General features: G+C 36.7%; 1 protein-coding gene across 1 annotated transcript in view; it reads left to right on the top strand.

Moving 5' to 3' along the window:
• BAIAP2L1 (BAR/IMD domain containing adaptor protein 2 like 1) overlaps positions 1–17,032 on the top strand; it is a gene marked incomplete at its 5' end in the record, with an annotated part of 28,519 nt that extends 11,487 nt beyond the window's left edge. Inside the window, 11 exons of the mRNA XM_010178451.2 lie at positions 7,377–7,438; positions 7,533–7,604; positions 7,924–8,061; positions 9,398–9,550; positions 10,020–10,187; positions 10,942–11,092; positions 12,258–12,465; positions 12,779–12,856; positions 13,208–13,370; positions 16,387–16,427; positions 16,957–17,032. Of these exons, the coding sequence (XP_010176753.2) occupies positions 7,377–7,438; positions 7,533–7,604; positions 7,924–8,061; positions 9,398–9,550; positions 10,020–10,187; positions 10,942–11,092; positions 12,258–12,465; positions 12,779–12,856; positions 13,208–13,370; positions 16,387–16,427; positions 16,957–17,032 (1,310 nt within the window). The remainder of the gene's footprint in view (positions 1–7,376; positions 7,439–7,532; positions 7,605–7,923; positions 8,062–9,397; positions 9,551–10,019; positions 10,188–10,941; positions 11,093–12,257; positions 12,466–12,778; positions 12,857–13,207; positions 13,371–16,386; positions 16,428–16,956) is intronic.
• Between the last annotated feature and the right edge of the window lie 1,273 nt (positions 17,033–18,305).

Below are 18,305 nucleotides of genomic sequence, written 5' to 3' on the forward strand. Positions count from 1 at the left end.
TGCTGATTAACATCTGTTCAATGATAGAGTAGGTTTAAAAATTTCTAATCTCTGAATTTTTTTGACTGAGATCAAAACACCTTGGGAGAGAAAGGGGAATTAAACTAGCAAACTGAACTTTGCTAAAACTGAAATAAAATCAAATTCCTCTTTAAAAAATAATGTAAGCCAATATTTTTGTGCTGTTTAGAATTGTAAAATAGGAGCATCACACCAAGAACAAACTCAGAGTAACTGCAAATTGTAATGGTCTTGATTGATAATCTCTTTAAGTATTCACTCTTGTAAAATCTTATGTGGGAATAGCTAATTTATGAACAGCTCATAGCATGTAGTGCAGCGTATGTATTTTGTAGTACTTTTTAAAATCACTTGTGTCAAGCTGAAAGAATTTGGCATTAATTTTAGTCAAAGTATATTTAAAAAGCAAGTTGATCCTTGGGTTTAACTGAATATGGCTTCTTTTATAAGCAGTCATAGACTTTCTGAGGTATAAAGAGCTGAGGTGTTCTCTGTATCTTTTAATACTTAAATATTCCAAAGTTTTACAGTCCTGTTCATTGCTTAGTGGTTTTGTCTGGACATAGAGGCAAGATACTTACTTAGGCATCTTCCAGGGTCTTAGGAACTCTGGAAGACTGCTCATCTCTTCTGCATCAATGAGACTGTAAAATATGTAAAAAGACTTAAAAGTTTTAGAAGTAATGGAACTTCTGAAAAAACAGTGATAAAACTGAGCTATGGAGAAACTGGAACTTCTTAACTGAGCATCAAATCTGTTTCAGATAACTGCTTGAAATATTGAGAGCTAACTTTAGATGGGAGATGATGCTTTGAAAGCAACTTCATATAAAATGCTTACATAGTTAAAGGAGAGCTGAAAGCATGAGACTGTTAAATGAATAATTGCTGCAGTTTATTTTGTGTGGGAGCCTAATGTAAACAACTTTGACAACACATGCTGTTAACAGCACTGCATTTTTATATCTTTATACATCTTTGTACTGTGTAGTACTGTGAAATAGGTTCACTGACTTCATGGCAGCTCCTATCAGTGTACAAAGTTATGGATGTACACAAATTTTTTGCCAAATGAAGTTTGTGCTTTAGATTTTATTTTTATACATCCAATAATATTGTAATATTCAGGTTCATTCCTGGTTCATAATCAATATAACTTTTGGATTTTATTTTACTGGACTAGTACAGGAATACACAGATTTCAGCCATTGTCGTGGAGGTTTTGTACATTTCCTTTAACCCGTGTTTAATCTGTTTTAAATTAATTAACTTATTTGCTTGTTGCATTGCAGAAACGTATCTGTTGTTCACAGCATTAGTAAGAACTCTGCATATTTTAAAGTAAAAATTGATATGAGAATGCCATCTAGAATGTGCAGTCCTCTTTGCTTCTATTTTTTTCTTATAGATTTATTTATTCATTTATTTGCTGTCCTAGCAAAACATAACTCCTTGGAGGTGCTGTTTCACAGCACTACGTCTAGCATGTATAGTGGACTTAAGATACTTTATTATACTCTGGAAATCTCTTCCCCTTTTCTCTATTGTAGGGGGGGTTTTATTATTATTATTCTCCTTCACCTTCTGCAGTCACCTTCATAAAGTGGCACTGAATGGTCATGTGTCAATGCCATTTTATAAAATGAACTACAGATTTACTCCTTGCTTCCTATTTCATGTTCGTTCATGCAGTAAGGAAAGGCAGACTTGACCTAGTCCTGTTGATTTATGTGCATATTAGTGTTAAATTCTACAAATTGTGGGTTGGTTGGTTGGGTTTTTTTAAAGCATTCTGGACAAATTGTATTAGAAGCAATGTGCAGTTAGGGATTGTGAGTTTCACGTTACTTTGTCCTTCTTTATGATTTTATTCTTTCACATTAAATGCCATCAAGGCTTTTTGCCTTCTTCAAAGCATCTGTTGCACAATTAAATCCTTCTGCAATAAATCCTTCCTACAAAAGAATGATAAATTCAATACATTTGAGGTTTAACAGATGTTTTGTCCAATCATATATGTTATAGAATCATTAAGGTTGGAAAATACCTCAAAGATCATCAAATCCATTATTTGTTATAACATATTCATTTGAAACTTTCTATTTTGCTACCTTTCAGGGGCCTATGGCTTCAAAGGACTTTGTAATTTTTCCTTCTCATAAATGCCTTTCTTCTGGGCAAAGAGTAACTTGGAAAAAGAGCATCTTGACAGCAATGGCATCTCATAATGCACTAGAGCTATATTGTCTCCATGTGTAGCTTTGACTCAGCCTTTCATTCTCTTGTTTAATGTAAATAATCCTGTGGTTTCACTCTAAGACATGAAGTTACTAGACCTGCTCTCAATGCAAAGTAGGACGACACAAGATAAAATGAGTGATATAATTAAACACTCCGTCCATTCCCAGACATCTGATATAACTATTTAGTATTTTAAAAGTTTAAGTGATTTTGTTGGTAGCTGTTAATACTTGTTTCTATGACAGAATTCTATTGATGAGTTCCATTTTTGTTTCTAGCGTGACCAAATTATTCTCATCTTCTATTCAAAAGAACAGTCAACATAAGCAAAAAAGATAAATAACCAGTACAGTCACTCAGCGTGAACAGCGAGACTGGACTGTCACTCTGGCAGAAGTTCCATATTCTGCCCTTACAATGAGTATTTCTGTTTAAAATTGCTTTCCTTATTATTAGTCAAGACTGTGAAGACAGTCTTTTAAGGATGTCGTCTTGCTCATGCGATGCTGTGTATGGACAAATAATTGTTAAACATTTTGGGTTAGTAATTTTTTTTCCTTTGGTAACAAAACCAACAGCATTAATGGAATTTTAGTCTGTCTTATTTTCTCAATAGAAAACATAGATACCTAAAAATATTCCACAAATTCCTGAAGTTTCATCTTAAAAGAACTTTCTGCTTGTGCATTGAATCTATTTGAAACTAATATAAATTTACCATGGAACTTGTCATTACTGTCCATGGTCATATGTCAGATTATAGCTGAATTACTTAGCATAGTTTCAAGAACCATACATGAGAAATGTCTGGTTTCTTTTTAAGTTATTTAAGGTATTTGAAATGTTCCCCCAGAATCCCTCTCAGAAAGAGATTTTCTTCTTCTCCCTGTAGTGCACGTATAAGGTAATAGCAAAATAACAGAAGAGGTATCTATAAACATTTACAACTACATTTTTGTTTTCTAAAACAAATGTGTGAGTATTTAATGTACCTCTGCTCTTTTAGTCACAAAGATTTCACCTTCAGGGTGTGGGGGAATGGAAGGCAGAAAAAAGTATCTTTGAAAGGCAAGTATTTTAAGTTATGTTTATCATCAAGAGCAGTGGTTTGGGTTTATGAATTCATTGCATAATATGATGCCTAAAGCTGGTTCAAGTTTCCAGTGTGTCTGCCATAAATTGGACTGAAGTGGTCTGTTATCACACTCTTTAGTCATGTCATTATGTTTGATAGGTTTGGGGTTTGCCAATAAATGATGACAAGGTTAATGTTTGGTTATTGTGTACTATGGGCTCTCATATATAAAACCTGATCATAAGCAGCTTTAATACGTAGCTAAATATTTTTAGCTGATGTGAGAAATATGTTTGTCTTCACCCTAAGTATTTTTCTGTACCTTTTTACAAGATGAATAATTACTGAATGCTAGAGCCTGGCCAGGTTATGCTGTTACTGATCTGTTGTCTCTGTTAAAGCTAGTCTGTAATTCACCATTGTAATTAAAATCTAAATATAATATTGAAGTTGCTTAATTTCCCTTCCACTTTGACACTGTTACATGTAGGCTAGGGGTTGTTTTGCCTTTCCTGAATTAGGCTTCTACAAAAACTTGTCCCTTTGTATAAATCTTATTTGGGAGGAACATCAAAATGTGGTTAACCCATTATCTTAAAATGGCAATAAAAGACAATGCTATATGTTCACTTTAAAAATTGTCTCTATTTGAAGTGCAGAAGGTGACCTATAACTTAAACTATAAATTAAATCTTAGTAGGTCAGAGTGTGCTTACTATGGGTTCTTTTCAAAAGATGAAAGAGAAATTAAATGGTTGAGCCAGTACATACAGTGCCTGTGGATTACCGGTGGCAGTAAGGAGATTCCAGCATAAAATAGGTTTTGCCCAATGCACAGCATACAGGGAATCTTTGGTTGAGAGAAAAACAAAATGCAATTAGAGATACAGTCACTGATATCTTAAAAATATCATTTTAAAATGTTCTGGAAAACCCTAAAATAAACTCATAAAATAATTCAGCACAAACCATTTAGAAGGAAGTGTAGTTTTTAAAGTTCTCTTCATTTCAGGACATGTTTTGGCAGTGTTCTTTGTAATAAAGATGAAAAAACCTTGTTTCTAACCGAGCATTCAAAGCCTAAAGACTTGAAGGCTGCAGTCAGTTCAAGTGCTGTGTGAGACAAAAATAACAAGCTCCGAGCGTCAGGTTTTCCATTCTTGACGCACCAGGTGAATGGGTTGTTTTATGGCGCGTTTACACTGTGGTGGCAGGGCGGGCAGAGGAAGGGAGTGTGAGAGAGCGATGCGAGAGCTGAGTCAATACCCGACCTTGTTGGGTGTCTGTCAGTACTTGGAACACCAGGGCTGGCTGCGTTAGCGTTGCCAAGTATTAGCTAAGTGTGCTGCTTTGGCAGCAGAGTCTCAGAACGTACTTTTTACAAAGAGGGAGAATAAGTTCAGTTTAAAAAGAACAGAAATTGGTAAGGGCAATTATTTTGAGAGCTATTTCACCACTTACCCTGAATTTCTAGAAATTCCTAAATAGCTTTCTAGTCTGCATATTTAAAACCAAACTTGGAAGTTTTATTTGTATTTCTTGGTTATTTTTTCCTGATTTCCTTTAACATTTATTTTTCTTTTTAAGTTGCAGATAAGTGTTTTCAAAAATCTTCTCATTTTAAAAGTCCATTACAGTCTAAAATGTATCTTTTGAGTTTGAAACAGAAATACTATGGACTAAAGTGAATTCACTTCTACAGCCTTAAAATAGCAAGGTGACTTACTCATGACTGTTACTCCGAGTGTTTATGTAACTACATTGTATTTACTTTTCTATTGCATTGAGCAACTAATTACTAGTGCACCTCTCACTTCTCAGAGCACTTATATTTCTGTAGTCACCAGCAACTTTGAATACAAGCAAAAAAGCATAGTACCCTGTAGGCTGTACAGGACTCAGAAAAACTATGTATGTATTAAAAATAATTTAAAAAACCCCCATCACTAAGCAACAAACCCAGCATCTTTCTGTCTCTCCCATCTACCATCCTGAGTTTGAATTCCTTTTTCTTGCTAATTAAGGAGTTGACTGTTCTCATTGTACTCTGATTCCTTCTTCCAAGGCTCCAGTAGCCTGTTATGCAAAGAGACCTAGAGGTGGGGACTGGGGCATAAAGAGGGATTCCTGAAAAGTCAGGAGACCACATGTGTCTCCCCCTGAACCACCTCATGTTTCTCCATAAACAGTAATGCAGACCCACATTTTACATTATTTAGTTCAAGATCTGCAGTGTCATGTTGCTTTACAAGGCAGGAGATATGGTTCTCATTTCAAAGAAACTAAAATTTTGAGATGTCTTAGCTTGAGAATGACAGATAAGAAGGCGTAAAGGTGACAGTACACCCCCAGGCACCATGGGAATGTATCTGTGACATGGGAGGTTACCAGATCACTAACCTGCACTATGGGGAGACAGGTTGTGATGGCTGGGGGGATGTTGAGAAAGGAGAAGGAACTTGTGAAAAGTTCTGTCATTCATTTTATTTAGCCAAATTTTTTAATTATCTGCACCTTTTGGGAGCTTCTGTGTGCATTATAGGATGGTAAGTCTTTGACTAACTCGAGAGAAGTTCTTAATGAATATGGATGGTAGCAAACAAGATTTGTAAAGCAGCATGTTGAACAGCTAATGTTTTGGGTTTTTTTCTTTGAAAAAAGGAAACTGAGAATCGGGTAAGATAACAAATAAGAGGGGATGCACAGAGCAGTCCCATGCAGTGTCTCTGCCAGTGCTATGTCATCAGAAGTACAGAACTGTGTGTAGCTTTGTAAGGCCTGCCTGTTCAAAAGGACAGCACTACTGCGGGTTTACTACTGCAAGCACCTGTATGGCAAACACTTCACAGTGGGATAACTGCAAGGTGGATTTGAGGAACAGGCAGGTTGCTGCAGGAGGCATGCCAGTGACCCAGCTGTGGAACTGAACCTGCTGTCTTGCCATGGAAATGGAATGACAATAAAACACATCTCTAGTTGAGACTTTCAGATGTGACGCAGTTTGGGAATCTGATCACAGCCCCAGCACTTCCCGATTTTTGTAACAGCTCTCGGGTGAGACCTGGTAACCGTCTACAGGTCTAATTTGGGTGAAATCAAATGGGCACTTCAGGACACTTCCAGCTCCTCAGCAGGGTGTTGCAATCTCCCAGACAAGCCTGGCGCACGCTCAGCGTGTCAGTGCCAGCACAAAGGAGGGAGCGGGGATGATGTGGCCATCTGTATCCAGAGCAGGATGATGTGGCTGTCTGCGTGCAGGGCAGGACCGCAGCAGGCACAGTTTACATTGGTTTGCACATAGAACCACACCCAAAGGACTGAGGTGTTTTTCCTGTATACCCTCCCAAAGTAAAATGAATCAGTTCAGCTTTTAACTGCTGGCAGTTAAAAGTGAGCTCTGTAACTTTGTGCTGGAAGACAGGAGGGCATAACAAGCATATTTAGGATCTGTCAGAGGACACCAAGAAATCCGCTGCTGCTTGGCTGTTGTGAATGCCGTACAGTCGGGCTGTATCGCTGATAAAACAGCACAGGAAATTAATCAGCATATGTACCAGATCTGTTTTAGCAGGTGTGCTGTGAATGAATGTGAAAGGCTACTTTCTTAATTCTGAAGGTGCAGTTAGTTAATTAACATTAACATTTAATTTTCAGACTAAAAATGGATAGCAGCTATTTGGACAGAACTCTCTCTAGTTCTTGTGTGCTATTCTCTGACTTGGCAAGAAAAGAGGCTGTTACTAAATCAATATGAGCTATTCTGGAGAGAATAAAGTCTTTATTTTCTCTGGCACTCCATGTCCCTTTTGCATAACAATGCATGATTAATTATTCTTCTATCACTTACGAGTTGCTTGGTTCGTCTGTGGCCAGACATAGTTATTTAAACTGCTGTGATAAGCAACAGCAAGAAACTTCCTATCTCTCTTAAATATATGCTAGTTAATAAATACATTTAAATAAGTTTTATTACTGGTCTTTGTTAACTAACTTCAGAACTCTATGAAAGAAACAAACATGGCTGTATGTTTATCAACAGGCCAAGTTCTGGTAGAAATTTCAAGAACACACAAGAAACTTAATGACAGTCTAGAGGAGAGTGTAAGTTAAACAATTTCATTTTTTAATTTATTTTCCTTTTGAAATTGTAACTTTTGCCAATTTTTAATAACCCTTCATTCATTTTCTTTTAAAGTTCAAAAAGTTTCATAAAGAAATTATATCTGAACTAGAGAAGAAAACAGACCTGGATGTGAAATATATGAATGTAAGTACATTCAGTTCTAAAAGTTGTATTTTATCTACTACTAGTCAAATAATTTTTCAGAAATTGTTCCCTGACAATTAATCAGCATGTTAGGATTGAGCTTTAGATACATAAACATGGCAAAAATGTTCATGTTTGAGTTAAAAAGGGAACCAGTGCATGACTTAATAGCATTTTTAAACTAAAGTTGAGAAAGGCAATTGCCTAACTCATTTGATGTGTATTAGTGATATCCCCTAGATTATGGAAATGCTTTTAGTCACTTACCTGGTTACACAGCTGAGTGCATTATGAGATGTTTTAAATGCTTTCATTGCAGGCAACTTTAAAGAGGTACCAAACTGAACACAGAAGCAAATTAGATTCTTTAGAGAAGTCTCAGGCTGAGCTGAAAAAAATCAGAAGGAAAAGCCAAGGAGCACGAAACGTAATGAAATATGAGCATAAAGAAATGGAGGTCAGTGTATTGTCTCTTGAGATATTTGTTTCTTTCTTTATATGAGAACTGATCAACAGAAAATGTTGAGCTATTACAGGTGACATGTGACTCTGGTTTAAAACTGGCCTTCTGAAGCCTACCACAATTTCTGTATATGCAATGTTATTAGTTAATACACGTAACTCCTCTGTGAGTTGTTTGGCAACAGTTAAACTTACAATTTCAAAGAACGTGCATTTTTGGTTTCTCAAAATTGGTTTATATTGAAGGCACTCCTAGAGTGTGTATTCCAGTTGAAATTGAGCTCTGGACTCCTCTGCTGTGCATATTCAGAGACTTCTGCTTCAGTTTCTAGGTTTCATCCCTTGGCTACTACTTCATTTTTTGTATTATTTTTTTTTTAAAGTACCTCTGCAACTACACCTTTATGCAGAGGTTTACACAAGGAGTGAGCTATCCCATGCAAATTCTGTAGGAATTGGCTATGAATTAATTTCCCAAAGTAGGCAAATTCCATCTGTTACCAGTTATTTTTACCTTTCCTACTGATCTTAAAGCAGCATCGCCATCTTGAGGCGAAATAAGAAGTGGCGAGGCAAAGCAGATAAACTATTTTAAATACTAAGTCATATTCTGGTTGTCATCTATTTCTCAGAAAATACTTGCCACTGACATTTTTATTTGCACAATACTTTTCTTTTGTGTTGTATATATTTTTTCTCTATATTTTTCTATTTTTATTTTCAAAGAAAGCCTTGTTTGTAACAAGGTACAGTAAATATAAATAGTACTAGCTCCTATTTCTTACCACCTATCTTTTAACCTGCATTCATACAAGGATTAGCATTTAATCACAGTTTAGCCAAGAATCCTCATAACTTCAGACAAATACAGTATAGTCCTTTTAGTAACTCATTTTCCTCTGTCTAACATGAAGTAGAGATTCATCGTAGCTTTGGGAGAGTAAATGTAACTGCTGTGGAGCAGAGGAAGGTAATTAGTCTAATTGAACACCTGTGGCCTTAAAAGTGCTCAGCACAGTAGCTGCTTTGATGTCATATGTTTATTTAGAGGCTACAAGACTGTTTCTTGTTTTGCTTCACTTCTCCCCCATCTCACCCCCAAATAGATTACTGATTGCCTGTAATAAGAATATACATTTGCTGATGAGAACTGGGGACGTTAGGTGTGTACATGCAAAGAAAGTCTTGGAAGCAGAGCCACCATACCCCACCCTGCCTTTCCAAAAGCTTTTTTTAAGGCTTTTGGAGTTTCAGTAATTACATAGAGTATCAAGTAAAATTTGAGACTCTTCATTTTTTTTTATTTTTTTTTTTTTCTTTTTTTCCCTTAGTATTTTGAAACTGTGAGCTCTCGACAGAGTGATATTCAGAGATTTATTGCAGAAGGCTGCAGAGAAGCTCTTCTTGAAGAAAAAAGAAGATTCTGTTTTCTGGCTGACAAGCACTGCAGCTTTACCCAGCACATGCACTTCTATCACATTCAGGTCAGTGGCATGAGTGTAAACAGAAATGAAACTCCTGAAATCTAATCGTACGAGAGATCTTCAGTATCTCCTGCAGTATGTAGATCAGACTGCTGTAAATAGCTGGAATAGTACTTGGGAACACTGTAGTGCCAGACAAGTGGTGAGATTAGTTCATAGAAAAGGTTTACAATGCAGTATTCTCTTCAGAGTATTGTAGGAACAATAAAGGGTCGCTGTGAATTTTTAAAAATTATGTATTAACTCAAAAATGTACAGACTGATCAGGTATTTTCAGTATCTGACCCTGAAAAAGGACCGCTTCTTTCTACAACTTATTGTTTCAAAGAGGTATTACTTACAAAAGTATTTGAAAATACTTCCATTTTGCTGATGTTCTCATTTTGGTATAATGAAAATTAACAAGTAAGTGTGTGCAATTTTATGAAAAAGCCTGTCATTGACAAGTACCTTTTAAACTTGGATGCAGTGTGCAGAATTCCTAAAATCCAAGCTGCCTGGGTGGCAGGAAATCTGCAGCGATGCCACCAAAGTGCCTGAAAAAGTCAGAATGATGATAGATGAAATACGGACACCGGGTTCCACTCCAATATCAGGAACTCCACAGCCTTCACCAATGATAGAGAGAAATACCACGGTATGTTGTTCTTTCATGGTTAAAGGTTCTCTCTCTTAAAAGGCATCACAGTGGCTTTACTAGCTTCTTTTGTACCTAAGCATTTGGGATTGAGTCTATAACGCACCTCAGGTGGAATATACTGGAGTTGGGTATGAAAGCAAAATCATTAAGCTGTAGCTGTGCTACTGGAAAAATACAGCGCAGTAGGCAGAAGCACATACCCAAACAAGGGTCAGTTTTCAGTTGAGTGCCTAGAGACTTTTTGTGCAGAGCCCAGCCTCAGGACTAACCATTCCATTTCCCATGTTCTTATCTGTAAGTAATAGTAATTACATACTCAATAGTTCAAAGTTAAACAAAATGTTATTTTCTATTTTCTTTCCTTCTTCCCTCCACGATTCATATTGGTGTATTTGAGTACAGGTGAAATTCTAAATTCTACCTAATTGTATGTTGTGTCACCATTAGTTGTTGACTTTCTGATTTATATTAGTGAACTTCTATAAATAATCTAGTGATTATCTAGGTGTAACTGTGCTATTTGTGGGGAAAAAAGGCTATCGTAGCATTCCCACTGGCAAACGTTTATCAAGGGACAGAAGCCTCTTACAAACTGTTGTATCAGCAATTTCACAGGAACACAAGGACTTTCTGACAGATCTAAGTTTGTATCATTAGGGAATATTTAAGCATTGCCTTATAGAATTTAATGTTGCAAATAAATCATCACTGTCTCCTCAGTATTGTGATACTGTTGTTTTTGTGACTCTAGATTGGAAATGATTTTTATCCTCACCATGAAAATGCATCAAAGGTGCCCCCTGCTCCTTCAGGTAGAGCATACACTAGTCCACTAGTTGATATGTTTAACAACCCTGCCACGGTTCCAAAGACATCTTCTGAAAAACTAAATAATTCAGCAGGTGAGTGTCACTTTGTTGCAAACTATGTAAGTGGAAACCACATACTATAGTGTTCAAAATTATCTTAGGACTTCTTGATGACTATGAGGATGTGAATTCCAGGATGTATACAGGAGTACAAAATGGTCTTTACAAGGTATTTATATAAGTTACCTAACAGGAGAAATGTGTTGTAAGAAGAGAAGAATTGTCTGCAGTAAAATGCAGGTCAAGATGGGTAGATTGATTCTATTTTAGTAACTTTTTGTGTGTCTCTGATTAACCCACCTTAACTGCTCTTATGACTTCCAATCTTATTGGAAGAATACATTCCATAATTGTGAACATCTGAGTGATTATTTCAGTGCACATAAATAAACTACGATGACAGTCTCACTTTGGTTTCCTTTAAGGGCACGTAGCAGTTAGGGAAGAATGCACATGGGAGAAAATCAGCACAGTCTTGTATTTCTTTCCTGAAATGTAAAATCCTGTTAAGTTTTCTAAGTTTCTAATATATTCATTTTTTTGCTTTCACTGCTATAGGGAAGGAAGGGAAAGAACTAAGCCTAGATCACAACATAAGAAATGCAGAACTCTGCATTGCAAAATAGCAATTCCAGCATTTCTTCCTTAAAATGCATGTACAATATATTGTACTGGTCAAATAACATACAATTTTGAGATGTCCTTTAAGTTGCTTTCTGGTAAACATCTGGTGTCTGCAAAGTGCCAAGTATCTGCAACTCTCATTGATTCAGGTGAAGTGGAGTGCTGGGCACATCTGAAAATGAAATCTTGGACTGTATACACAGTTACATTTTTTAAAATGGAAAATTTTCAGAGGTCTTTTATGGCTGTGAACGTTTAACATTTTTCATGCCAAAAGAAGAAAGAAGTAGCAAGTTGAAACTTCTATAACTTATGTCTGTTGGTTCAGCCTTATTGTGATGGAGGGGATGTGTGCTAAATGCACATGTTATTAAGAAACACTGGCAGGTAACTGAGAGGTGTCTTTGAGTGGAACCCGAAACAGTACAAAGTCTCAGAACTTGATTTGCACTTGAGTATTCCTTTATCTATGGGGGTTTGGTTGGGTTCTTTTCAGACTACTAATTGTATTGAATTTTGTTTGTGTGTAGCTAATCTTGATTTTTTTTTTTTTTTTTGCTTTTGCTTTTTTCAGAGAATTCAGATGATGCCAGTTTATCACGTTCAACTTCTGTTGCCACAGGACTAAATATAATGAAAAGGCAAAAAGTAAAGACAATCTTCCCCCATACTGCTGGAAATAACAAGACGTTGCTTAGCTTTGCACAGGGGGATATCATCACACTTCTTGTAGCTGAAGAAAAGGATGGCTGGCTTTATGGAGAACATGACACAACTAAAGTGTAAGATAATCAATATATTACCCAATTTAAATATGAAGAAAAAACATGTCTCATCAGACTTTGTTAGCAGATATTAGTAAATGGTTTTCCACTTTTTTGTTGGCTGTCACCATCTGGGGACTTGAGGTCCTTCTGTAAGGTAAATCACTGCATTATTTTAGGGAGATTTTGTACACTAATTTGGTATCATCAGAAACTGGGTCTTTAAAAGTTAAATCTCAGTTCATTGAGTGTACTCTTTTGTCCACTGTTGTCTTTTGAAAGATCTTTCCTATTTTATATAATATGAAACTGGAAAACTTTCCCATTACAGAAAAGGATGGTTTCCATCATCGTATACCAGACCACTAGAAGAACCAGTGGAAGAAAAAGTATTTGTCCCAGTGCCAAGGTAAGATTTTGAGTGGGACTTGCAGAAATGCCCAAATCTTCTCTAACATTTATTAAAAATATTCTTTTTCTGCTCACGTTTCTTTGTTGTTCAGTAACATACACAGTAAATACTTTCTAACAGTCTGTAGTATGATGCCTTGATTACATTAACGTGTTTTAATGGTTACACAGAAACCCAAGAACTAGCTTCACCCTAACTTTAATTTAGAATCCCCCTGACTTCAATGGGAGTGTACACCTTTGTTAACTTCCAGCTTACGCACTTTTGTGCTTTCCTGGGGCTAAAGGGTAAGTGAGAGAGATGTATCACAGGAACTGAAAATGCTACTTGTTGGGTTCTGTCTTGCAGCCCTGCACCAATAAGAAGTATTAGTTCTGTAAATCTTGTGGAGAAAGGTGATGTTGTCCTCCCACCACCAGACTATTTGGGGTCTTTGCAAACAGACAAAATGGAGTCTTCCAAAGGTACTACTGCTAAAACACCCACTGACAGACCAGAAAACGCAGGTCCGGTAAGTAATCAATCCCATGAATCCAGATGTTCTGCCCTGCTTACTTTTGTCAGCTGAGATCTTAACTGAGGCCCTGGAGTATTCTCCCTTAGCTACTTGTACTTGACTTCAGCAGCCCTTCACTGCAGCTGTCTTCAGGAGTAGCACGTTTTTTTGGCATTTCAATCATCTGTAGTAATAGGAAGGGAGAAGAATCGTTCAGGGATATAACTAAGAGTACTACGAGACTTACTCTGCGTAGGACACTTCTCAGGAAATTAAATCTCTGAAATGTGAAAAGAAATCCTCACAGAAAGTAGTATAAATCCATCATCTTAAGTGATTTTACAGCTGTAGTGGGACAGGGGATTTAAAGCAGCAGAAACTCTGTATTCAGGAATGCTTTACACAACCCCATGAAAGTTAGTGTGTTTTTTGGGGATGTCACTGAGGGATATATGTATCAACTAATGTCTATATTCAGCAAAACCACAGCTGAGTGGAAATACATTTTTAGGAATAGCTAATGCTATATAAAACTAATATTTCTGCTGTAAATTCAGTATTCAAACAGTGATTCAAAATTAAGACTAATCAAATTAAGCAATTACTAGTCTCTTTCTTGCTGCTTGTTTAGAATGAATCAGAATCGTAGAATGGTCTGGGTTGGAAGGGACCTTAAATCTCATCCAGTTCCAACCCCCCTGCTATGAGCAGGGACACCTTCCACTAGATCAGGTTGCTCAAAGTCTCAAATATATATATATTTAAATATAGCATATATGAATCCACATTCAAGTAAGTGGCTTTATTTCTCAGTAATGAACCTTGCTGTGTAGGAAGTATATGTGCAGTGATGTACTGTTTCTAGGACAACATTTTTCTATGAGGAATAAAGCTTTTACAATGCATAAAGTGAGTAAAAAGAAATAAAAGCTAAATTTTAGTCTTCAGTCACTTTCAAATCAAGTATCTGGGGACTTCTAAAGTGATTATGAAGACAAGCATCTATATTTTGACACACTGTGGTTTTTATTTTTGGACAAAGAAGCAATGAGCCTTAACAATGATGTAATGTCAGAGTTATACGTTGGTTCATTTATTCTACGGCTAACTGTTAGGACCTGTGGGATCAACAAGTCCTTCAAATGTAATTGTGTTCACAGTAGTTAAAAGATCTATCAGCCTGTAGAAGCTGCCAAGCAAGCAGTACAGCGAGTTCTTTGCCCTGTGACAAGGAAAAGGTGACTTACTGTAGAGCTTTAAACTTACTGAATCTGTTCAACTGTCTCAGTATCACTGTCCTGTGCGGCTGTCTTTAGTACGGCCAACTGTCTTCAGCCGCTTCTCAAGAGTAGTCGCCTTAAAGGTTGTTTTGTTTGTTCTGTGGCATTAGTCCAGGGGGTTTAGGAATAAACTTAAGGCTTGTGGACTAACATTCTTGTTGAACCGAAAAAACCAAGAACAGCAGATCATTTAGCTGACAGGCTAGGGCAGCATTCTAGTTAGAACAGTCTATTCTCTTTGGAGGCCAGAACAGGCTTTTAGCCTCTCAGGAGGGGAAAACAAATACGTTTTTTGAGATTCTAAATTTCCACAGTAAAAGCAAGATTAAAAAAAATACATTAGGAATTCTGGGGTATAAAATAATGACTACCCTTTTGAGGTACCCTGTAGCTCATAGCAGCTACCTTTTTCCTGTGGCCCCATGATTGTTCTTACCTGTTACCATACAAAATAAGGAAGCAAACTGCAGAGGAGAGTTGTTGCACTTGCACCCAAGTGTTTTGCTCCAAAGACCATTTACTTTTGTTCTTTTGGAAAGGTGCAGAGCTTCCTTGTCTTCCCCACTGCTGTGCAAGTCACCAACCCCCACACCACCGTAAGGCTTTGGAAATAAGCTCAGCAGTGTAAGGCTGGGCTGTAGATTCACAGACTTTCCATACATGTAAAACAGTGGGGTTACAGTGTCTTTTGTGCAGAAGCAGGAAATGATTCACTGAGGCATCTTATTTTTGTTTCAGAATACACATAAAAAATAGCTCAAGATTTCAAGGAAGAAAGATGAGGAATAGTTCTTGCAAGTTAAATTGTTCATGCTGGGTTATATAGGACAGTACTACACAGAACAGTATCAACTAAGAACGACTCAGTAGTTGATGGAGCTTTGATAAGGGTTGGTGTTCAGTAAGAAGTAGCATGTAATTCATTCTAATTAATTTTAGGGGCTAATGCTATTTATGACTGATGTACATGAGTAATTTCATGGGAATTACAAGTCAAGCACATGCTTAAGAACCCTTCTCTGCATTACATCCTGACTAAACAGATTTCTTCACCTGCATCATGGTGTCACGGATATGGTAGCCAGGAACTACTGGTACAGCAGTACACCTGGAAGGGACAGGCTTACAGGCCCTTGTTCAGTGACATCTTAGTATTAAAAACAAAATGCCCATATAGACTGAACAACTAGTACAAGTCAACCTGCTACATAAAAGGTGACTGCATGTTCCTGCTTCTACATGCAAGAACGTATATTCAAATCTGTCACTTTTAACTTCAGCGTAGGAGCCAGTAGAAGCAATGCAATTAGTTTGCAGTTTGAAATACATCATTAAGTATGATGATTACTAAAAGTTGGGGGGGAGAATAGAAATGAAGTGTTTGCACAAACTTCCATGTAGCGTAACAGGCTTGCGAAGGTGATACTTGGCAAGAGTTTTCCATTTTATCACACCTGAAACACTGCGTCCTGCAGTCGCGCTGTGACAGAGCCACACTGCCACCTTTTGGGTTAGCTTCACCTCAGGAGAATGAAGTACAACCAGCACAAGAGGACGGTGCAGACTGTACCTATAATAACAAGTCACTGAGAAGTGGCAGTTTCATTATAATAATTTTCCCCCTCCACAGTTCAACTCAACTACACAATAATTCTTCTCAGTGGTTAAATATTTTAGCCTGCTTGGATGACAGTGAGATCATCTGTTGCATGTTTTTGTAAATCTATGTAAATATCTTTTTTCTTTTACAGAAACCCGATATGAATGGCATTATAAAACCACCTTTTCTGAGGTATATTTTTTTAAAGTTTTTCCATTAATTTAGTTGTGTTGATTTTTATATTGGCTTATATTATTGTATTGATTGTGAAGGGAAATAAGGATGTTTTCCCTAAATTACTCTGTGACCTTTCCTTGGGACTGGTAAAACTTATGACTAAAACTGGTTGCACTTTTCTCAAGAGTAGCATCAGTTGGCATACAACTCTCAGAAAAATAAGTGTTTCTGCAGCAGTCTAACACGGAGTAAGACTTAAACTATGTCTTTGAGGGTTAAAAACAAAAATATTTGAAGACTGGGAGCTGCTTAAAAATGTCCAGATCTAACTGGGCATTAACGTCCCAAATTTTGGATCACAGCAAAGTGACTCTTCATACGTAAGCTCGTTTAGAAAATTCAAGTTAAACTAAGAGTTGCACATAATCCTTTAGTCTAAAAACATACCTTAGTCTTCAATCAACTTGGATGCAGAAACTGCATGGTGTAAATTTGGTTCTGTATTGCAGCAAGCCTTCTAGTAACTTTGTGCATTTCTTTTCAGCGGAGAAAATCCTTTTGCAACTGTGAAACTCAGACCAACAGTAACAAATGACAGATCAGCACCAATTATTCGATGAATATACAGCCCATAAACATGTACTTCCTCCTTATAAACATCATTTTCAGTGATGACAATTACTATCTAAACTTGTTCTAAAAAAATTATTTAAATGTAATTACTGTACAATAGAAGCATACTGGAATGGATTTCTGATTTTTTTTTTTAACTATACTTTCTAATGAGTTAATTGCTTTGGGCTAATGTTTAAGCACTTTGGCTTGATTTTACAGTATGCCTTTTTTGTAGTAAGAATTGTGAAAATACTAGAGATTTTGCATACTCTAGTCACCAGTGTAACTAATAGCTCACAAATCTGAATCTCTGGCATTCATTATTTGGACACTGCAATGGTAAGTTCTAGAGTACAAGCCTGCATATGCCACTTACTCTTTTTTTTTTTAAACAAACCAATGTACCAACTGCCTTATTCCAGAATAGAGAACTGCCTGTATAAAGTGATTATACATTATTTTGTCTAAGAAAGACAGCCTAGGTTATAAATAAATATTTATCCTTTAAGAATAGACAATTTGTAATGCTTTGCTTAATGTTCAGATACAAATTTTCAAGTGTTAACACAAAGCTCTTTTAAGTCTAATGTTGTACTGTCAACACATTCTGCAATGGTAATTTTTTCTTTAAAACACACTGTCAAACTTTGATCTTATAAAAAGTCATAATAAAACAGTGCCATGATTTTTTTTTCCTCAAGTGCTAATATAAAAAGCTACCTTTCGAAGTTGTTCCATTGCTGCAGCCTTCCACTAAAGAAAAAAAGGTTAAGTTTGAAACATTTTTGTTAAGGAGCCCAGCACTGGCAGTCTGAGTTAAGTGAGATACAGCTTTAACTTCACTCCCAAGCAGAGCTGTACCCTTTGTTACCTCAGGCCCCGATTTTCTAAATCCATGGAAGCCAGCCTGTCTGACTTTTCCTAATCATACCAGAAATTAGCCTAGAACGGTAGAAAGTGACCCTCACTCTGCATCAGCATTTGGTGCCTCATCACTGTACAGTTCAGGTGCTATTTTCCACCTGCCATATGAAGTCTGTCATGACTACTGCCAGTGATTAATCCTTACTCTAAATCTTTCTATTTTACATATGTACATGGATATGAGTTTTTTTGTGCTTCTAAACAGTGAATTCAAGTCATGTGAAATGCCTTTCAGTTATTTAATATCAAAAAATAGTGTATGAGCATGTGAGGGCAGCAGAGGTAGAGTCCACTCCTTCCACCTCCTCCTCCTCCTCTCACACTGCCTTTTAAATTCCAGGCTGAGGACACTTC

This window comes from Antrostomus carolinensis, unplaced genomic scaffold (assembly GCF_000700745.2).
Source record: "Antrostomus carolinensis isolate BGI_N321 unplaced genomic scaffold, ASM70074v2 scaffold40411, whole genome shotgun sequence".
NCBI classification, from domain to species: Eukaryota; Metazoa; Chordata; class Aves; order Caprimulgiformes; family Caprimulgidae; genus Antrostomus; species Antrostomus carolinensis.